Source organism: Salmo salar, chromosome 17 (assembly GCF_965601325.2).
Source record: "Salmo salar chromosome 17, fSalSal1, whole genome shotgun sequence".
Taxonomy (NCBI): domain Eukaryota; kingdom Metazoa; phylum Chordata; class Actinopteri; order Salmoniformes; family Salmonidae; genus Salmo; species Salmo salar.
Genome location: NC_138307.1, coordinates 12,493,643 through 12,517,182, shown reverse-complemented (window position 1 = coordinate 12,517,182; position 23,540 = coordinate 12,493,643). Strand labels below are relative to the sequence as shown.

Genomic DNA, 23,540 nt, shown 5'->3' with positions numbered 1-23,540 from the left:
ATTTGTGTGTACGCATGTGTGTTTGTATATGTGTGCATTTGTGTGTGTGTGAGTGTGTGTTTACACACCCACAGCACCATCAAGAATCACAGCGTGGCTGTATCTCAGAATGACCTCCAAGCCAGTCGGCAGCTGTGCGGACCTCACAGCCACGTAGGTACACCATCACGGTGGCTGGCACACACAAGGCGAGCCAAACCCCCTCCATTCTCAGCCCCCAGCCTCCTACTGATTCAACCCTCTGTCTCTGTTGTATCACTTTCTATCACCACAGCAATACCACTCCTAGTAGTGTGACTCACGTTCAGCTGTGGCCTCCTATCAGCCGCAGTCCAGTTTAGAGTCCAGGTTTCAACATAATGGGGAGGGGGACATTCCCTCAATCTGTCAAGTACTTTTTTGCAACAAAATAAGGGTGAGATTTACTCAGCATGTGAACAAAATATGCAAATAGGGTGAGTGTACAAAACATTAAGAACACCTTCCTAATATTGAGTTGCACCTCGCCGTTTGCCCTCAGAACAGACTCAATTTGTCGGGGCATGGACTCTACAAGGTGTCGAAAGCGGTCCATGTTGACTCCAAAGCTTCCCACAGTTGTGTCAAGTCGGTTGGATGTCCAACTTGACTTGAAACTGTTGAGTGTGAAAAACCCAGCAGCATTGCAGTTCTTGACACACTCAAACCAGTGTATCTGGCACCAACTACCATACCCCATTCAAAGGCACTTAAATATTTTGACTCGCCCATTCAACCTCTGAATGGCACACATACACAATTCATGTCTCAATTGTCCCAAGATCCTTTTTTAACCTGTCTCCTTCCCTTCAGCTACACTGAATGAAGTTGATTTAATAGGTGACATTAATAAGGGATCATAGCTTTCACCTGGATTCACCTGGCCAGTCTATGGCATGGAAAGAGCAGGTGTTCCTGATGTTTTGTACACTCAGTGTAAATTGCACCTCTTATTTTTTAGCGCGGAAAATGTCTGTATATCTACCTGTCTGTCTGTCTGCTTGTCTATCTGTCTGTATATCTGCCTGTCTGTCTGTCTGCTTGTCTATCTGTCTGTATATCTGCCTGTCTGTCGGTCTGTTGGTCTGTCTGTCTGCTTGTCTGTCTGTTGGTCTGTCTGTCTGCTTGTCTATCTGTCTGTATATCTGCCTGTCTGTCGGTCTGTTGGTCTGTCTGTCTGCTTGTCTGTCTGTTGGTCTGTCTGTCTGCTTGTCTATCTGTCTGTATATCTGCCTGTCTGTCTATCTGCCTGTCTGTCTGTCTGTCTGTCTGCTTGTCTATCTGTCTGTATATCTGCCTGTCTGTCGGTCTGTTGGTCTGTCTGTCTGCTTGTCTATCTGTCTGTATATCTGCCTCTCTGTCGGTCTGTTGGTCTGTCTGTCTGTATATCTGCCTGTCTGTCGGTCTGTTGGTCTGTCTGTCTGCTTGTCTATCTGTCTGTCTATCTGCCTGTCTGTCGGTCTGTTGGTCTGTCTGTCTGTATATCTGCCTGTCTGTCGGTCTGTTGGTCTGTCTGTCTGCTTGTCTATCTGTCTGTATATCTGTATATCTGTCTGTCTGTCTGTCTGTCTGTCTGTCTGTCTGTCTGTCTGTCTGTCTGTCTGTCTGTCTGTCTGTCTGTCTGTCTGTCTGTCTGTCTGTCTGTCTGTCTGTCTGTCTGTCTGTCTGTCTGTCTGTCTGTCTGCTGGTCTGTCTGTCTGCTTGTCTATCTGTCTGTCTATCTGTCTGTCTATGTGCCTGTTTGTCTGTCGGTCTGTCTCACTGTCTGGAGGTATACCAGGGGACCACAAGGTGGTAGATCTACATTGGAACCTGTATAGGAAGGTGTGATGGGAACTGGAGCACTGGGATTTGGAACCTGTATAGGAAGGTGTGATGGGAACTGGAGCACTGGGATTTGGAACCTGTATAGGAAGGTGTGATGGGAACTGGAGAACTGGGATTTGGAACCTGTATAGGAAGGTGTGATGGGAACTGGAGCACTGGGATTTGGAACCTGTATAGGAAGGTGTGATGGGAACTGGAGAACTGGGATTTGGAACCTGTATAGGAAGGTGTGATGGGAACTGGAGCACTGGGATTTGGAACCTGTATAGGAAGGTGTGATGGGAACTGGAGCACTGGGATTTGGAACCTGTATAGGAAGGTGTGATGGGAACTGGAGAACTGGGATTTGGAACCTGTATAGGAAGGTGTGATGGGAACTGGAGCACTGGGATTTGGAATAGCTCTATGCTGAACTGATGATGTCCAAACCAGAGGTCCCGTAAAAGGCCAGTGAAACCCTACAGTATAGAGCCAGCCCTAGTCAGTCAGTCAGCCAGCCAGGCCATGTGTGATTAGGGGTTAAATTGAAGGGGAACAGAGTGGAACAGATGGGAGCATACAGTGGGAATTGAAGCGATTCTCTGTTAAAAATGGTCATCGAAATAGCAACCCCTTTTGGGGACAGTTTTATAGCACTTTAAAAAAATAATTCCCAATTGAACCTCTTTGTGTGTCTAGGTGTGCGTGCGCGTGCACACTCACACATGCACGCCTGTGCAAGTTTGTGTGCGTTGTGCGTGTGTGCGCGCGCGCAAGTGTGCACTCAGTGTCATCAACTGTTCTTTTGTGAGCACTGAAGACCATCTCAGATGTCTCACTATTTTTTTAATGAACTTATGATAAACTCATGATAATTGGGATGTTTCAATTGAGCCTTTATTTGACACACTGAACTTCATCTGACAGTTGTTCCATCTTTGATGTCTTGTTTAAATGTGATCTCCCTACTGATGCTCTGATAGTGTGTTAACTGGGACAGTTCAGCTCTAATTAGGACTCAGATAGATAATTCTACATCGGTGCTATAATTATCATTGGGAGATACAGCACTAGGGCTAGTGGAACGAGTGCGTGTGTCTGTGTGTGCGCGCGTGTGTCACACAGCAATCACACATTCACACGCTAGGCTACATTCCCAGATTGTTCTCTAAATATGGGACAATGGTTATTGATTTCTTAAATAATGATAAAGGCTATGATAAATAATCCATAGATTAAAACTGTCTGCTTAGACAGATCCAATCTCATAGCCTACAATAGTCTACTGTAGCTTTTACTTGAACACAATCACGAGCTTCTGCTTATTTCCCAATACAATGCTGCCTCGACGTCTGTTGGTATAACAAGATAATAACCTTGCATAATTACCCCTTTACGCGGGACTTTGAATTTCTGGTCTTTGCAGCTAAACGCATGCGCAATGCGAGGCATACTGGTCAGTCTCCGAAGCAGCTGTTTTAGGGTTTGAAATTCCAACATGGCAGTGGCTGTGGTCAGTGTTGCCTGCGCTAACTTGGAATGGTTTTAAATCGCAGGCAGCCTCGCTTAACCCACCGCACAGTCATTCATCAGCAAGCTCTGCCGTGGATCGATGTTGCTCTAACCCCAGAGGTCGACCTGTCGCACATACAGGTAAGCCTTTCCAGAACTAGATTCGAGATGTCCGCAATTAAAGTAGCCGATATTAGGCGAGTCTTGCCTTAGCAGCGCACCCAAGCGCGTTATCCGTAAAGACACCACCACCCTCCGAGACGCCCTCCGCAATGGATCATACGGGATTTAAGCATTCACAGTTAAAAACAAGTTTTAGTGGTTTTGCAAATCATTTATCAACGAGTTTGTTCGTTTTAGGATTGTAAAGTAGCGCATTTGCGTTTTGGATTAGTGTCACTTAAAACCGCATGGGTATGTTGTGTTCTTATTTAGGCGATCCAAGGGCTATTGCTCTGTTCGAATGACAGTGCATGTGGGGGGATGCTGGGCTGATATTTGAATTGTTTCAAAGTAGCCAACTTTTATACATGCATACGGTGATTACAACAAGTATCCCTATGCATCTTATCGTTCGCATGAGCGGATGCAATATCACAGTCCTTGTGACACGCCATCTATTGTTAAAGCACGAGAGTAGCCTGTGCTAGAGCTTGTGTATTTGTATTAGGCTAGAGCAATATCACCACATGTAACTTTCTCGATAACAAAATAACAGCAATCAATGCGCAAATGATCTGGTGTGAACCAAGTGGGTGCACCATCATATGACCTCCCCCCCCCCCCCCCCCCCCCCTCCCTCCCCTCTACAGCGCTATCCAACAGCGTTTTGCTGCCAGGTCCACTTTCCCTGTAATAGTATGCATGTAGGTTAGATGAGTATTGAGTAGCCTCGACTAGAAGGACTCACGTTAAACTGAAATGTGAGAGTGGAGAGTAGTGCTTCTTATGTAAAACAACCTTTGGAATTCCTCCTCGTCCAAATTCCAATTCCAATGCTCTCCCCTCTTCTTCCCCGTTATTCGCAGCGAGACATGATCAGTAGCAGCAGCGTCTATGGTAGGTTCTTTTTCCCAGTCTTTCATTTGATGAACTGTTGTTGTTCTTTTTAAATCGTGGCTGTTTTGACCGTGCTTGTTTTCAAGCATGCGTTTTGTGTCCGTTTCTTGAAAATAATGTCAGGGAATATGACTGATGTATATGTTGCATGCGTGTACATTGTTTTGTGAGAGTTTAGCAATGTAGGGCCTACATGTTGATTTGTCCATGCTATTAGGCCTGTCATCCTCAGGCTTGTGTCCAAGTTAAAACGATTAAAACATCAAAATCATTTTGCATCATACTCTATCTAGGCCGAATTGTTGCCACTCTCGGGAAAAGAAATGGGTACTATAGTATACCTAATGGAATATTCCTCGCATCAGATGGTCGCCGTGAATGCAAACGGACCCTTGACGTCTGTCTGTGCTGGCTTTGAATGCACATCGTTATGATGCCGATATGTTTTCGGAACTGCTGCACCCAGAACCCCTTTTTGACGCGCGGTGCTTGGACAATATTAGGCTAACGGGAATGTCTCCCAGGTCCACTTGTTATGTAGGCTATATTGAGAATATATTAGTCTGCTTAAATTAGGACTAATATACCGGTACACGTGTTATACTAATCTTCAGAGGTTGTTATTAAGGATATACTACTAGTAAATGAGTATATTCAAATGATTAGGAGAATAGACTGTGAGGTTAGCTTTTGTTAGTCTCAGGTGTGGCAAACAATCTGTAATGTCATCAAAATATATCAGTCATTTATAAGTAATTTGTTTTAATAGAATGTTTCTTATACCAGAAACCTACCCTACAAATAAGAATTATAGATAGTAATTGATTATTAACCTCATCAGAAATGACAAACAGCAATTTTAAGCAGCTATTAATAACACATTAAGAGGTCATCTTTGTCACCATTAGGCCTTTATCAACATTGAACACTGAAATATATAGCCTAGTTAGGCTATTAGACACATATTTCAAATTGATAAAAGACTATTGAGATATTTTGCATCAAAACCAAAATATCCCGAATGAGCATGACAATAATTCCACTTCATCCTGAATATGTGAACATAGAAGATTTAGGCCTATCCCATTTCTGGACTGGCTTTGTGGCGTTGATCCTTATGCATCATACAAACTATAAAGTGAGATGTGCAATTCAAAACGGACAAGAATTAACTTTTTTGAAGTCACAAAAAAAAGAGTGTTTGTTCTTTAGATAATGTAGTGTAACAAGTTAGGCCAGATAGAATATTATGCACCGAGTCTAATTTGTATTTCTCTGTGTGTTCCGAGAAATAACAAATTGGACTTAGCCGACTTTCTTCAACATCAACATTTTGTTAATTTGTCATGTTAATTTGTCACTAAGTTTTCACTTGTTGTTTTATACCTTAGTATAGAGATGAATGTTAATATTAGCCTCTCTCTCTCTCTCTCTCTGAAACGCACCACAGCTCGTGGTGTAGTCAGTCACATATGTCGATTGATTATCCTTTTCCACCCCCTGACTTTACTAATGAATTAATTTAATGTAAATCCACTATATATTTGCTGAATGATTAGATTAGCCCACATAATGCAGCTTGTTATAGTGTAGGCTAATACAGCCAAGAACTTCTCTGGAATAAAGATGAAGACTGTTTCAGATCGAGATATTTCTGCTGCATTGTAAAAATGTCCCCTTGCTATAATGCTGTTGTTTGATTCATTCTCAAATGTATTTTGCTTGATTTTTATACAGTACATCTGTATTCTGTTTTCGATTCTATTACGCACATCATGGAGCCTGGTTGCAAATCCAAATATCTCAGTTTGGGCCCCTACAGATGAGTGATCTCTTGTCGCATAAGTCAAGGCAAAAGCCTGTGTGAACATTAAACACAATTTATTCCTTTAAAAAAAAAAATCAGGACAACTATCTGTACTGATATTTACTGGATTTAAATTTGGTTATTTCCTAAATAAGGAAGTTGACATTCTACGTTATTTAGTGTAGCGATGGATAGCTGGTATGCACTGAGCAGACTCTTAATGGTGTTTTTCTACCTTGTGGTTCTCCTGATAAATTGATAGAGTGAGGGAAGTTGTGGAGGCTACAGGCACAGAGAGTGACTTATACCCCGTGTCATTTATACTGGCTGTTGCTGATGTAATGAGAGTTGTGCATGTAGGACGGGGGGTGGAGTGTGTGTATGTGTAGGTGTGTTGGATGAATGTGTGTGTGCATTCACTCTCACATAGTATTATCGTATTGTACTTAAGATCTAAACACTAAAGATCACTATCCACTACACATCCCTACTATATTAGAAACTGAAATTGACAGCACCAATGATTCCCCTCATTATGTACATAATGTCTCATTTTATGTCTTTGTTCAGAAGCGCCGTAATAGTTGCTCAAAGAGATAATGAAGGGGATAGTAGAGATATTAGAGAGGGTTAAGGAAAACGGTCTTCACAAACAGAGACACTAATATATAACAGTCTCCTCGCGATTACTTTGTTTATCTTGCTAGTGATTTTCCCTCTGACTCAGAGTGAATACAGAGAGCGGTTTGGCGTTAAGGCTAGCTGGACTATTCCCTGTGGGACTAAAGACAGGAATTAGCCTGACAGTTTCTATCCGTCTGTAATGTTTACCATTAAAGAAGCCCTCTCTCTTATTAACTTGCCAAAATGACTCCCTTGCATATACTGAACCCTGGGGAATTACTGCTCAGGAAGATGTATATAGATGGATTCCTTGTAATGTTAAAGAAAGAGACACTTGTCAGACGCTCTCTCTCGCAAATATCAGTGGACTTCTCTCGACTGCAGCTTCTGACAGAGGCCGGCTTCAAATGAGATCTAGGCAGGGTTGTCATCTTTTAGCAAATATGTTAAGTGTTGTCTTTTGTGCTCTCCCCGTTTCAGCGAGCGAGAAATTACCCCAAGGGAGCCTGGCTCATGCAAATCCCTCTCTCTCTCTCTCGCTCTCTCTCTCCAAAAACTAGTCCCTGGACTTGTGGCAGCTGGCTATGTTGTCTTTGTGCGTGTCTCTCTGTGTGTGCTGACAACTCTCTCAGTGATCTAAGTTAGAGAGGCACACAGCGCTGGAAACGGGAGGCAGCTGTCTGTTGCTATACTGTCTGTGAGACGAAGAAGCATTCGTTCTGCTGCTGCAAAGATGAACGGCCGCCAATCCGTAAATCCTTGACATCCAGCCTGCCCCTCCTCGCTCTCCTCCTGCACCCCCTCCTCGTCTTCCTCCTCCTTCATTTCTTTGGATCAGTCTGTCAGCTCTGGCTGTCTGTTTAGATGTTTTTTGTGTTTGGTGTTCCTCTGACTGACAGTGTATGGGCAAAGGCATTCTTTTGGAAAGTATGATAGTCCCAGAGACAAACGCCTAAATCCTTCCTCTAGCCATTTGAACGGTTATCTGTTTGTTCTTCCCCTCCCTCAGTCTGTCATCATACTGTTATCATTCTGAGTGCTGACAGCCCTGTGTCTTGTGGGGGTTTAGGAGAGAAAGAGGTCTCCTGATGCACAGTATCTGGTTTAGTACAGTAATACTAAGTCTAAATAAGTCAAGGAGTAAAAATGTGCTTAAGAAGTCACATAATAAAACAAGCAGACATTTGATACACACTTTGGATGGTGTATGAATATACCCAGTCACTACAAAGGTACAGGTGTCCTTCCTAACTCAGTTGCCGGAGAGGAAGGAAACTGCTCAGGAATTTCACCATGAGGCCAATGGTGACTTTAAAATAGTTAGAGTTGAATATCTGTTATAGGAGAAAACTGAGGATTGATCAACAACATTGTATTTACTCAACAACACTAGCCTAATTGACAGAGGGAAAAGAAGGAAGCGTTTACAGAATACAAATATTCCAAAACATGCATCCTGTTTGCAATAAGGCACTAAAGTAATGCTGCAAAAAATGTGGCAAAGCAATTCATTTTTTGTGTTAATACAACACATTACTGAGTACCACTCTCCATATTTTCAAGCATAGTGGTGGCTGCATCCTGTTATGGGTATGCTTGTAATCGTTAAGGACTGGGGAGTTTTTCAGGATAAAAAATAAATAGAATTGAGCTAAGCACAGGCAAAATCCTAGAGGAAAACCTGATTCAGTCTGCTTTCCACCAGACATTGAGAGATAAATTCACCTTTCAGAAGCACAATAACCTAAAACACAAGGTCAAATCTACACTGGAGTTTCTTACCAAGATGACATTGAATGTTCCTGAGTGGCCTAGTTACAGTTTTGACTTAAATCTACTTGAAAATGTATTGCAAGAGCTACAAATTATTGTCTAGCAACGACCAACAACCAATTTGACAGAGCTTGATTAATTTTTTTAAGAATAATGGGCAAATGTTGGACAATTCAGGTGTGCAAAGCTCTTAGAGACTAAACCAGGAAGATTCACAGCTGTAATCTTTGCAGGTGCTTCTACAAATTATAGACTCAGAGGTGTGAATACTTATGTAAATCAGACATTAATGTATTTAATTTTCAATACATTTGCTAAAAATGTCTAAAAACATGTTTTCACATTATGGGGTATTGTGTATAAATGAAAATAAATAAATGTAATATATTTTGAATTCAAGCTGTTACACAACGGAATGTGGAATACTGTAAGTCAAGAGGTATGAATACTTTCTGAAGGCACAGTACTTTAGGTATCACCATATACCCAGTAATAAGGGGAGGGATGTCTTTTTTGTATGTATGGATGTTTTCATTATGGTGACGATAGTCAGCACTTTGTATTCATTAGCCTATTTAGTATTTTGAGCATGCTATTTTAAGTGGGCTCCATTATTGTAAAATCTATTGTTATAATTTTTTTAACGTAAAATACTTTCCCCATCATTCAACATTACAAGTGGGTTTCGAGGAGTTTTTTTTTCCCTGACGTTGTAATTGTGTATGGTGCAGAAAGACAAGTGTGAGAGCCCAGGTGTGTGTTGAGATTTGTGGCAGTAAATTAGTAGACAACTAAAGGAATCAGTGTGGGGCCCGGAAGGAGAAGCAGTGTCAGACAACAGTCCACTAGTGATCATCTACCGTTTAAAACACTTTACCCATCATGCAACTATACTCATCTGTGAACACCGAGACAGACTGCACACATCTCGGGAACATCGCACTGTTTCTTCATCCAGAGTTCAGCGAAATTCACCTTGGTGTGAATACAGGAATTAAAATAATATCTTCCCTGTGCATGGCAAGTGCTCAAAGTGTTTGAAGTTCCCCTGTTTTTTATGTAATGCACCATTTTCATAGGTTTAATCAAATCGAAGCTATGGATTTTTTTCCCCCACTCTTTTTTTTCACTGCCCATTCGGAATTTTAATCAGTAATTTCTCACCCCGCGTGGCTTCTCTGCTGCTCAATCTCTCCATACTACCCATGGCTAAGATTCTCTTAGATATTAACACATTCTACCGAGATGATGGGAAAAGTTAAATATGCTAAAGACTTATTAAAGCTAACGTCCTGCTACCGGATATTCGGCTTCGTTACATCCACAATAGACCACGGCTTATCCTGTACATTGTATTTTCAAATGAGACCTTCGACGATTCTAATTAAGTTATTGATATGGACATCTGAGTTAAACGGTGCATTGATATGCGACTTGCCTGATGAGGGAACCAGTTATTAAACGATGACTGCTTTTTTCAGGGCTGCTGGGTGGAGAGAAAAAGACAGCAGCAGAGAGAGAGAGCGAGAGAGAGAATTGAGTCATCTCTCATCTGCCTGTGATCTGATCCTATATCTTACTCTGTGCGTCTCGGCTGGTGTACAGCTTGATTAGGCAGACGATCATTGGAGAATCGCGCAATCTCTCTCTCTCTCTCTCTCTCTCTCTTTCTCTTGTCAGCCGCGGTCAAGTAAGTCCCTGCCTGGCATATTCATTCACCCAGCCCCTCTCTCCGCAGAGCTGTGTATGTGTGTGTGTGTGTGTGTGTGTGTGTGTGTGTATGTGTCTGACAGCTTGGCAGGCTGCCAGGGGGTGGCACAAAGGACCTTGAGTGGCTGGGCTGGGTGTGTTATGTGTGTGTGTGTGCGGCACGGCCAGCGCGGCAGCCTGTGGCCTGTCTCCAGGAGGGAGGGGAGAGAAACAGACAGCGAGGATGGAGGAGAGTAGTGTTTTGTAAAGTGCCACGTCCAGCAGAAGCGTGTGCATAATCAGGTTGATCTGCGGGGGACCTGTGGAGAAGGGTGTGTGTCTGTGTGTGGCAATGTGTATGCAAGCATGTTTGTGTCTTTGTGGGTGTGCGTGCCAATTTGTGTGTTGGAGTCTCTATCAGTTATTGTGTGTTTGTGTCGGATGCAGGGTTTGGCTGCGTTTGAGAATGTAGAGTCTGCTAAGGATGGTACTGTATGCACTGGGTAATGAGATGCAGCTCTGAGCTCCTCAACCTGGTTTCATACATTATCCATATAGGCAGATACACGCGTGGTATTGACTTTTGAGTGGGTGTGCATCAGTCGTGGGAGTTGTTTTGGGTCAAAGAGGAAGATTATTTTTTTTTAAACCCAACCGATGCAATTGCTTCCATTATTTTCAAAAGGTTTTGTTTGACATGTAGAAAATATATCCTCTTATACTTTTAACTCGCCACTCGCTTGTTTTAGTCTTATTAGATAGAAACATGCAAAAATCAGTGTGTGTGTGTGTGTGTGTGTTCTTCTTGAATGTGTTTCTGTTCTTAGAGTGTGTATGGCAAAAGAACCTCATCACATTTAGATAGAGTGTTGAATTGAGAGACTTGGCCAAGTTCCACCCTCCACCCGGTCGACACATTAATCCTGTTCTCCACACTCCTTCGGGCCAATGAGAACCCTGGGGGGTCTCAATGACATGATTACTAATGTGTGCTTTGGAATAAAGACTGCCGTTGTGTCCTGCAAAGCTCATAAACCACTGTATGATTTGTCCATTGTTGTCAAATCACTTTGCTTTCGCCAAGAACTAGGCATTTCACTGAAGGCTTAATGCTTTTGAAACCGTCAGCGACGTATTCGAGTTCCTCTTTTGTTACTTTGGCCGGGAAACTGCCAAGAGCGCTGCGCTGAATATTGTTGTCAGGAGAGAAAAGGGGGGTTTTGCCAGAAGAGTCCATTGAGCAGGCTGAATGGACCATTCATATTTAAGAAGAATTACCCAGGCGCCATATTGTTGGCGCAACAAGGCTAAACGCTCTCCAACAAGGGCGAGATTGTGGGTATTTTTGACGAGTTGTGAAAGTGTAGAAAGCATGGGTCCTTAAAAGAGTTTCAAAAAGAACTGGTGGGCCGTATGAACGGAATAAAATCATTGTTGCAATATTATGAAAAGTGGTGTGAGTTTTTAAAGTGGTAGTAGATAGGACTGGTAATGGGCAGGGACCTCACGGTACAATATTATCACCATACTTAGGTGTCGATTCTATACGTATTGCGATTCGAAGATGGAAAGAAGATGGAGAACAAGCTATAAAGGGAAAATATTGAAGTTTTAGTGCAGGTACAGCCAACTAGCGCAAAAATAATATTGTAGTATTGTCAAAACGGCACGATGCGAAATATCGGCAAAAATAATATCCCGATATGTAACTGTATCGATTTCTTCACACATCACTAACTGGTAGCTGTAGATTTATCTCAGGGTCGAACACATCTGTCATTTTAGAGACGGCTAGAGGTGATCGTTTTATGGTTGTACTTCAAAGCACCATATTAAATTCACAATGTATTGTTAAGAAAGCAAAAGGTTCACTTACTGTTCTCCAGAATGTGTTTTATTGAAGCTTGTGATACTGCAACATTTCGACTGACCCATATTTGTCCTGTGCCAATGTCAGTTATCCCTCTCTTTCCATGATTTTTACAATGTAACCCAGTTATTTGCTACAGACACCTTACCCCCAGCATTCTCCACTAATAACTCTAATAGCAGAATATTCTTAACAACAGACATAACCTTTAGAATGTACTACCCAGCTAACACATTTTGGTTCCAAGAACGTTGTAGGAAAATCAAAGGAGAACCTTTCGGGAATGTTCTGTGCTAGCTGGGTACAGTACCACACCCTTTAATTTGTTCTGAAGCACTAGAATCTCTGCTCCCTTGGAAGGCAGTCCAGTCCTGTTTACAGTACGGTATTAGCTCGCTAGGCTAGCCCGTAGCATAATGTCATCTAGTCTAGGAACCTTTATGTCACCCTGGCCATGCATTCACCCGGGTATTAATCACCACTGTGGATCTGCGTCTTAGAGGATTATCAAATGTATTGTTTGGCTGCCTGGGACTGTAATGGGTGTTTAATTACTCAATAAAAGTGCTTTTATGGATTCAAGTCCTCCAGTGTATCGAGCAAATGGTATTGATCTGGCTCTCCGCTGCAACATGATCGCCTGTGAAGGAGAATTAGAGCTGCCCGCCTGCCTGCCAATGGGCCTGCTCGTTCATTAGTAGCACATTACATACTGGGTTGGTTCAGACATAAGATTGGTAAGATCAGGGTCTAGACAAGACAAACAGTTAGCTTCTGTACCTTAAACGTGTAGATTTCCTGATATTACACATTTACCGGAAGTTAGTCTGATTTCAATAGAATCATTGTCAATATGTTTATGCGGTGTTCTGTTAGCACAATTAAGACTCTTTCCTATGACTTGCTATAGTCTAGCTGAGATAGAGTTAAGCTCTGAGACGTCTACCTGCTAAACGGCTTGTTTCTGTAATCTGTATGCCCATTGTGGTCTCCCAGGCACAATGCTCATAATGCCGTATTTCTCCAGCCCTCCCCCTAATGATTACAGGGGTGTGAAATCATCCTAACACGAGGGAAACTGTATGCGTATTAGGAGATTATAGTAGTTGAGTGCTATCTTTAAGTAGGTCTTTCATTGTGTGTTCGCGCATGCGCACATGCATGGAACGACAGTACCAAATATCTGTTTCGCAATCTCTTGATTTTTAGGCCACACCTGAATAACGTGATAAAGACTACATCTAATCCTTAATACTGTAAATTTATAGGTCACCTAAGGCAAATCGATCTTAGTCTCTCTCATATCTTCAAGCATTTCAAATGAATGTTTCCCCACTTAACAGTGAGACAGAGGAGTCAGTGTGGAGATGTTAGTGAAAAAGAGAAGGCCGCGTAGCGTGGGGTAGACGGACCCCGACAGACCATAATAGCACCACTGTCCAATATGGACTACAGTGCCTTCGTAGATAAAGGGATTTTCATGGCGATTCACTTGAACACAGACATGAGTGAAATGTGCTCGGACTGTGGATAATATGAAGTTATTCTCACCTCTCGCGACTATAGTTGAAGTCCTTTGTGCTGTGCCGGTGGTCAGGGAGATATATTTTACTGTTGTATTTAACAGATATTAGATTTAGAGCTTAGTGTCCGTGTGCGGCCACATCAATCATCAACCACACTCCATCACTTGTAAATAACCTGAGATGATCATTACTTCAGTCCCGGGGTCGTTGTTTTCCACCATTTTCACATTGAGGACCACAACGTATCTTTCAGACTGTCAAATATCCCAAGCTTCCATTATACATCATATAGATTACTATATGGGTAGCAGTCTAATTTTTATTTTGATGAAAAGCAAAATGAGGTTCATTTGACATGGAATGGGTTATCTACATACTTGTGTGCACTTGCATTCGTCTATGTCTGATTAATGTCCTTGAGCAATCTGTAAACATAAAGATATGCATATTCCCCTCCCCTTTTACCCTCATGTACCCTCCCAGTACCACCTCTGTGGTCAGAGTGAGTGTTGGAGAAGACTATTCATTCCGTGCTGAACCGGTGAACTAAGTAATCTGAATGTGCAAGAGGGACAGGCCTATTGGTTTACAAATCAATTGGCTGCATGTCCATGCCATTAGGTTGACATGTTACGGACGCAGTAAGAAGTGGTCGTAGAGGCAGGCTGTGGTTTGTTCCCCTGCTCCCCTGGACTTAGTCCAGCTACTAGACTCGCTTCTCTCTGTTTCCATTCATTCTTGCTGTCTTTTCTTCGCTCTACCACTGTTTGGCTATTCTCAGTGGATGAGTGCTTCAGGGGATATTGCTTACGGGAAAGTGTGTGTGTGTGCGGTGTGTGTGTGTGGGTGTGGGTGTGTGTGTGTGTGTGGAGAGGAGATATTTTGGCCAATGAACCCTTGTTTAGCTCCATCCTCCAGCTCTGCTTTCTTGGAGTGAGTAAGTGCTCCCCAGGGAGAGAGGGCTGTAGTTTACCCAGGCTTAATGCACACACACACACACACACACACACACACACACACACACACACACACACACACACACACACACACACACACACACACACACACACACACACACACACACACACACACACACACACATACACACAGGCTGGCTCAGTGATGTGTGGTGCTGTGGGATAGAAAACAAAAGTAATCTTAAGAGATTCCCATGTTGGACACTGTCTCATAGCCTCATTTCTCTTGGCTGAAGTCAATTTAGGAATATGTTTGAATAGCTCATTTAATACACCGTTTAAAGTTGTCCCCACCTCTATAAAAAAATCTAATCAAATGTTATTTGTCACATACACATGGTTAGCAGATTTAATGCGAGTGTAGCGAAATGCTTGTGCTTCTAGTTCCGACCGTGCAGTAATATCTAACAAATAATCTAACAATTCCCAACAACTACCTAATACACACAAATCTAACAAGTAATCTAACAATTCCCCAACAACTACCAAATACACACAAATCTAATGCGGTGAATGAGAATATGTACGTATAAGTATATGGATGAGCGATGGCCGACCGGCATAGGCAAGGTGCAGTAGATGGCATATAATACAGTATATACATGATATGAGTAATGTTAGGTATGTAAACATTATTAAAGTGCCATTATTTAAAGTGACTAGTGATCCATTTATTAAAGTGTCCAGTGATTGGGTCTCAATGTAGGCAGCAGCCTCTCTGAGTTAGTGATTGCTGTTTAGCAGTCTGATGGCCTTGAGATAGAAGCTGTTTCTCAATCTCTCGGTCCCAGTTTGATGCACCTGTACTGACCTCACCTTCTGGATGATAGCAGTGTGAACAGGCAGTGGCTTGGGTGGTTGTTGTCCTATAATAAGGCCCATTGCAAAATGTTATATGTAATTCACTACAGGTACCTGTGTGAGCTAGTTTAGCTGGGCTAGGATGTTGTAATTCACTGCGTGTTGTCATGTACAAATCTTCCCAGCGTGGAATAGTTCTCAATCGTTCTGATTGTGAAGTCATGTTGTACAAATCTTCCCAGCGTGGAAATGTTCCCAGTCAATAACTGCACGCGCGCCTCTGTGGGTGGCTGAGCTCGTGCAGATGTTTCTCTCACACCTCCTCGCCCTTGATTTAGATAGCTAGCATAATTAGCTGTAAACTGGTAGAGATGACTTGTTCTCAGAGGTGTGCTGTTTTACTTTGTTTGTACAGCTAGCTAACTAACTAACAAACAAATATATGCACTGTCAATCGAAAACGTAGTGCCCAATCGCAAAAAATATCTTCTCACATCAACCCTCAGCACTTTGACACGTGAGTCCGGGTATTTATATGCTGAACTCACGCCTCAACAAGCTTCTGATTGGTCAGAGACAATACTCCTGGCCATCGTTGATTGGCAGATGTGTGAAGCAAATGTGCATTCCCACAGAACAGTTTCTCGAGGTCGAGGCAGGGTGTGAGAGAAACATCCATACGAGCTCAGCCATCCACAAAAAGAGACAAGCTCAGCCATCCACATAAAGAGACGAGCTCAGCCATCCACATAAAGAGACGAACTTAGCCATCCACATAAAGAGACAAGCTCAGCCATCCACAAAAAGAGACGAGCTCAGCCATCCACAAAAAGAGACGAGCTCAGACATCCACATAAAGAGACGAGCTCAGCCATCCACATAAAGAGACGGGCTCAGCCATCCACATGAAGAGACGAGCTCAGCCATCCACATGAAGAGACGAGCTCAGCCATCCACATGAAGAGACGAGCTCAGCCATCCACATAAAGAGACGAGCTCAGCCATCCACATGAAGAGACGAGCTCAGCCATCCACATAAAGAGACGGGCTCAGCCATCCACATGAAGAGACGAGCTCAGCCATCCACATGAAGAGACGAGCTCAGCCATCCACATGAAGAGACGAGCTCAGCCATCCACATGAAGAGACGAGCTCAGCCATCCACGTAAAGAGACGAGCTCAGCCATCCACGTAAAGAGACGAGCTCAGCCATCCACGTAAAGAGACGAGCTCAGCCATCCACATAAAGAGACGAGCTCAGCCATCCACATAAAGAGACGAGCTCAGCCATCCACGTAAAGAGACAAGCTCAGCCATCCATGTAAAGAGACGAGCTCAGCCATCCACGTAAAGAGACAAGCTCAGCCATCCACGTAAAGAGACGAGCTCAGCCATCCACATGAAGAGACGAGCTCAGCCATCCACATGAAGAGACGAGCTCAGCCATCCACGTAAAGAGACGAGCTCAGCCATCCACATAAAAAGACGAGCTCAGCCATCCACGTAAAGAGACGAGCTCAGCCATCCACATAAAGAGATGTGCGAGCAATTATTTAACTGGGAACATTTTCGCGCTGGGAGATATTATACAGCATGACGTCACAATCAGAACACAATCAAAACGATTGAGAACTATTTCACACTGGGAAGAGTATTACATGATACAGGTACCTGTGTGAGTAAGGCTAGCTGGGCTAGCATGTTGCTCCATCCTCCAGGTCACACAGGTACCCGAAGTGGATTACAACATGCTAGCCCAGCAAGCCTTGCTCACACAGGTACATGTGTCGTGTTGCCCTATGTACATGGTCATTGAACACTTGGTCCCTTTAATAATGTTTACATAATGTTTTACCCATTTCATATCTATGTACTGTGTTCTAGTCAAGGCTCATTCTATATAACTACTGCTGTACACACCTTTGATATTCATATACTGTCCATACGGTCTATACACAACATTATATACACTGTATATATTTATATATAACTCAGGGCGGCAGGTAGCCTAGTGGTTAGAGCGTTGGGCCAGTAACCGAAAGGTTGCTATATTGAATCCCTGAGCTGACAAGGTAAAGATCTGTCGTTCTGCCCCTGAACAAGGCAGTTAACCCACTGTTCCTATGCCGTCATTGTAAATGAGAATTTGTTCTGACTTGCTTAGTTAAATAAAGGTTAAATAAAAAATACTCTCAACTCTGACTGCTTGCTTGTTCTATTTCTTCATTTTTATTTTGGGGATTTGTGTGTATTGTTACGTATATTGCACTGTTGGAGCTAGATACACAAGCATTTCACTGCACCTGTGATAACATCTGCAAAATATGTCTAGGGACCAATAACATTTGATTTGATTTGTAATTGGGTGTGAGCTAGGCTAGCATGGCTATCATATTGTAATTGGGCTAATGTGTAGAGCTAGGCTACCTGGGCTAGCATGTTGTCATTGGGTTAATGTGTAGAGCTAGGCTACCTGGGCTAGCATGTGGTCATTGGGTTAATGTGTAGAGCTAGGCTACCTGGGCTAGCATGTTGTCATTGGGTTAATGTGTAGAGCTAGGCTACCTGGGCTAGCATGTGGTCATTGGGTTAATGTGTAGAGCTAGGCTACCTGGGCTAGCATGTTGTCATTGGGTTAATGTGTAGAGCTAGGCTACCTGGGCTAGCATGTGGTCATTGGGTTAATGTGTAGAGCTAGGCTACCTGGGCTAGCATGTTGTCATTGGGTTAATGTGTAGAGCTAGGCTACCTGGGCTAGCATGTTGTCATTGGGTTAATGTGTAGAGCTAGGCTACCTGGGCTAGCATGTTGTCATTGGGTTAATGTGTAGAACTAGGCTACCTGCGCTAGCATGTTGTCATTGGGTTAATGTGTAGAGCTAGGCTACCTGGGCTAGCATGTTGTCATTGGGTTAATGTGTAGAACTAGGCTACCTGCGCTAGCATGTTGTCATTGGGTTAATGTGTAGAGCTAGGCTACCTGGGCTAGCATGTTGTCATTGGGTTAATGTGTAGAGCTAGGCTACCTGGGCTAGCATGTTGTCATTGGGTTAATGTGTAGAGCTAGGCTACCTGGGCTAGCATGTTGTCATTGGGTTAATGTGTAGAGCTAGGCTACCTGGGCTAGCATGTTGTCATTGGGTTAATGTGTACGTGGTCTTGGAGGGTCAGTCAAGTGTGAGTGTCAGTGTGGTGTGTCGCATTTCCTTTCCTTTCCTTTATTTTCCTTTCCTCTCTATCTCTCTTTCTCTCTCTCTCTCTCTCTCTCTCTCTCTCCGCTCACCCTCTCACTCTCTCTTTCTGTTAGCCTCCTCTCTCTCTCTCTCTCTCTCTCTCTCTCTCTCTCTCTCACTGACTGTCTGAAAGTGTGATCACAGTAAGGTAGGAGATGACTGACTTATTGCAGTACTGTGTTGTCCAGAGGAAGGAGGTAGCCGTTGCCCATAGCAACTGATTTAGGGTCAGATATTTTCACCGAAGCTAATGATGTCATCTCCTCAGCACCGTTGAGGTTCATTGCACTCTTTCACTTTGACCATTACCAAGCCATTTCAGGCGTTCTCATTCAAATCAATGTCCTTGTTTTTTGAAGTGAGATACTGGTCAAACGTTTGACGGCGCTCACAAGAAAAGTGTGGTCCTAATATCCGCTTTACACTGGTTTATCTGTAGTACAGCTTAGACCACTCTAACACCTTTCGGGTACATTAACGGTGAATGTGATTAAAGTCAGAGATCGATAGAGACTGACACCCTGCTGGGGGGTGTCACCAGAGGTGTGTGTGTTTATGTGTGCTCGTGCACGTGTGGGTGTGTGTGTGTGTGTGTGTGTGTGTGTGTGTGTGTGTGTGTGTGTGTGTGTGTGTGTGTGTGTGTGTGTGTGTGTGTGTGTGTGTGTCACGGTGCACCCACCCCAGTAATATGAGAGCAGACACTGCCTGTTAACAGGCGTACAGCTGCTGTCAGGCACTCTCTCTAACTCTGTTAGGGCCCTTATTGATTGCTCATTATTACTGTTCCCTGAAAGATGAGCTTCCCTTATGATTACATTAAATCTGCTCTCTCTTATTCCTCTGAGACACCGTCTGGCTTATTGCTACCCCCCATCACGCTCCAACCGCCGAGATGCCATATTAAGGAGGGGGTAGGCGTTTTGTAATCGCCGTGGTTTTGACTGTTTAGTTTGATGCTTCCAAATACCTGTCTGGAAATTGTTTGAGGAATTGACTAACCTGGTCTCTCTGTGAAATGGAAATTAGCGATGATTGATATTCTTTTTGTCAATTGTAATTATACTTACAATAACGATTTTTTGATTTCCTCCCCACTAATTTGATGTAATACTAAAAAGTTATTGCAAAACAAAAGGGAAAATAGAGGATAAGAGATGAAATAATGACAATAAGACACTAAGATATTTTTATTTTAAATGAAGCAAGTATCTGGGTCTTTCCTCTTCTTGTGGTGTGATATCATGAGTGAGTTGTCTGAAATATATATTGCTCAGTCAGTCACGGGCTGGTTCTTGTAAAGTTTGGACTTTTCCAAATCTACCCCTAAGACTCAGAGCTGCATCAGAGGCCATCTTATCACTCAGTCCCGATGAATTATTCAAAGGAATCGACGGCGTCAGTTCAGTCTGAGAACCTGTGACGGTGTTACGCTGACTGCCTAGCTGGCTTGATATTCACTCAGAGAACTGTAACGGATGTCCTCATAGAGTCAAACTAACAGCTCATTCTAACTTCCAAAGGCAGAAATGTCTCGGGAGCAAAGAGACTGAAATATGTGTGGTGTAGTTTGGTTGGAGTTATTTATATTTTGAGAGTGTGTGTGTGGGGGGGGGGGGGGGGGGGTGTGTGTGTGTTTTATTTTTATTTTATTTCACCTTTATTTAACCAGGTAGGCTAGTTGAGAACAAGTTCTCATTTGCAACTGCAACCTGGCCAAGATAAAGCATAGCAATTCGACAGTCATAGCAATTCGACAGTCAATAATACAGTAGAAAAAAGAAAACAAAAAGTCTATATACAGTGAGTGCAAATGAGGTAAGTTAAGGCAATAAATAGGCCATGGTGGCGAAGTAATTACAATATAGCAATTAAACACTGGGATGGTAGATGTGGCAGAAGATGAATGTGCAAGTAGAGATGTGTGTGTGTGTGTGTGTGTGTGTGTGTGTGTGTGTGTGTGTGTGTGTGTGTGTGTGTGTGTTGCGGCTCCTCAGAGGTAGACTGGGGAACGCTAGTGAGAATCTCTTGCCCCCTCGACACGTCTGGCTCAGTCTCAATGCCACAGATCGATGGCCATATTGATCCACTGTTTGAGTGTTTAGACAACCTGTGTGAATTCCACCAGAATGAAATCCACATTGAATTCAAAGTAGAGGTATTTTAGACTCCAAATGAGTCTGGAGTTAACCAATGGTTTTCGTCATGTTTTACCAAATTGTAAAATATTATTAGCAATATAGTAAAGTAAACACATTTTTCTTGTTCCATATAATTTCAGGCATGAATGAAATAATTGCAAACTGTCAATAATGTCCTTTTATTTGGTGTGCCGGTATGCCTTCATGTAGATTTTTGTTGGATGAAAAACCCGCCTGAGCTGGCAGTGCCTGATGTGAAGTGTGAAAGACTTAACACCTTTGACTTCCAAACTGATCCCATGCGTTTACAGTTCAATATGGAGGTTGGGGTTATTTCAGAATGGTGCTGTTCAGTAGTAGAGACGGGCTGTGTTCTGCTGACAGCAGTTTTTAATCTGAGCCAACTCCTGTTTGGAGCGGGCCTCTCTGACCCCCATCTCACCAACACACGGTCGCCCGCCTTTTCCTCTTTTGGAGGATTGTCAGGGTGGCTATCGTCAGATAATTAGCAGCAGCAGAGCTCTTAACTGGTGACTCCTGTCTCTGTTGGAGGGGTTTGCACTGTTGGCTATGGCAGTGTAGAAATTATTCTGACACAAACCACTATCAAGAAGCGCATGCATTCGATGCACACAAGCACGCACGCACGCACACGCACTCATTCACAAACAGTGTCACTTTGACAGCCATGCCTGGCTCGTCTGTCAAAAGCTTAACGTTACCATGCCTGCCGCAGCACACACACACAAACAGAAAGCCAGTGACAACAAAGTGATGCATCAGTGGCTGGTGTTCAATAACCATTCAAGAGGAAACTCTGGTTCCACTGTTGTCAGAAAGTTAAAAGTTATGTGACAAAACTCTTTCAAATGAAGATAATAGTAAGTAATTGTAGGTATTTCTTGTACGTGAAATGTACCAAATTGGCTTTAATTGACATTTGATTTCCATGAACAATATTTTTCAAGTCGACACCACACTTGCACTCAAGGAATCACACAGGAATATGAACAAATTAGAAACAGCATATCTCGAGTCCACATTCGTTGTAGGGGACTTTAACAAAATAAATCTAAGGAAAGTTCTCCCAAAATTCCACCAACACATCTCTTGCCTCTTACAGGAAAAATAAGTTGGTCCCCCTTCAGACCACACCTTCATTCTGATCCTGCAAGTCTACAAACAAAAATGAAAGCAGGAAAAGCCATGGTAAGATTTGTTAAACGCTGGTCTGACCAATCAGAATTTATGCTACAAGACTGAGAAATTTTCTGGGTTGCCTCTGACAATAACATCAACGAGTACACAGACTCAGTCACAGGGTTCATCAGGAAATGCATAGAGGATGTTATCCCAACAATGACTATTGACACATATCCCAAACAGAAACTGTAGTTCAATAGAAACATCCGTGCAAAACTGAGAGAGCGAACCAGCGCATTCAACTTGGATTTCTGGGAATATGGATGAATACAAAAAGACCAGCTACGACCTCCAGAAATAAATCAAAAGAGGAAAAAAGACAGTACAGGGATTGCATTTAGACGGCTCTGATGCTAGACGCATGTGGCAAGGACTACAAACCATTACGGACTACAAGGGGAAAACTATCAGCACGGCGAACACAGATGCCTTTCCACTAGACAAGCTAAACAACTTCTACTGTATGCTCGTTTCGAGGAAATCAACACTGATCCCTCTACGAGGCCCCTGCTGCTGTACTGAACTCTCAATCTCTGTGACTGATGTGAGTAGGACCTTCAAGCATGTGAATACTCGCAGAGCAGCCGGCCCAGACGGCATCCCCGGCCGCGTCCTCAGAGCATGTGCAGACCAGCTGGCTGGAGTGTTAAACCTCTCCCTGTCCCAGTCTGTGGTGCCCACATGCTTCAAGATGTCCGTCATTGTCCCTTTACCCAAGCAAACTAAGGCAACCCACCTAAGTTACTATCGCCCTTGTAAGAATATTCAACGATAAATACAAAGCGCAGAGAACTAGAGATCAATGGAACTAGTTGTTTTTCAGTTCAACATCTGTTTAGAATTAGGCTTCCAGTTCAGGACTCATAGCTGCGTGTGGCAAGTTCTCATTGGTCCAAACTATCTATACATTGAAGCCTGAAACAGGAAACTTTGTATTTGGCCATTGGCCCAATTTTACTGCAGTGAATTCTAATTAGTCAACCACAGGCTAGGCGTCGGTATAAACTACATCCTGTCTCAGTGGAGAAACAACGAGAACAGGAAAGAATGAACAGCGAACATCCACTTTCAAGCATAACAACTATGATTTGTTCTCTTTGAATAAATCTATTTTTCTCCCCCTGATTTGCTTTGGGGTCTGTGTTGTTGAAGAATAACATAAACTGCTAACATCCTGTAGCACTCACTTCTGTCGTCATGAAGTGCTTCAAGAGGCAGGTCAAGGACCACATCAGCTCCACCTTACCTGACACCCTGGACCCACTCCAATATGCATACCTCCCCAACAGATCCAGAGATGACGCAATCGCCATTGCGCTACACACTACCCTATCCCACCTGGACAAGAGGAACACCTATGTGACAATGCTGTTCATTGCCTACAGCTCAGCGTTCAACACCATAGTCCCCTTCAAGCTTGACACTAAGCTCAAGGCCCTGGGTATGAGGACCATCTGCAATTGGATCCTGGACTTCCTGACAGGCAGACCCCAGGTGGTGAGGGT

General features: G+C 43.2%; 1 protein-coding gene across 2 annotated transcripts in view; it reads left to right on the top strand.

The window, feature by feature from the left end:
• Nucleotides 1-3,263: 3,263 nt before the first annotated feature.
• Nucleotides 3,264-23,540, top strand: part of LOC123723987 (fidgetin) — a 35,706-nt gene continuing 15,429 nt past the window's right edge. The window contains exons 1-2 of one of the 2 annotated variants that reach the window (XM_045698903.2): nucleotides 3,264-3,477; nucleotides 4,365-4,395. In XM_045698903.2, coding sequence (XP_045554859.1) covers nucleotides 3,364-3,477; nucleotides 4,365-4,395 — 145 coding nt within the window. In that variant the 5' untranslated portion in view covers nucleotides 3,264-3,363. The remainder of the gene's footprint in view (nucleotides 3,478-4,364; nucleotides 4,396-23,540) is intronic. The other variant, XM_045698904.2, reaches the window with a different exon arrangement.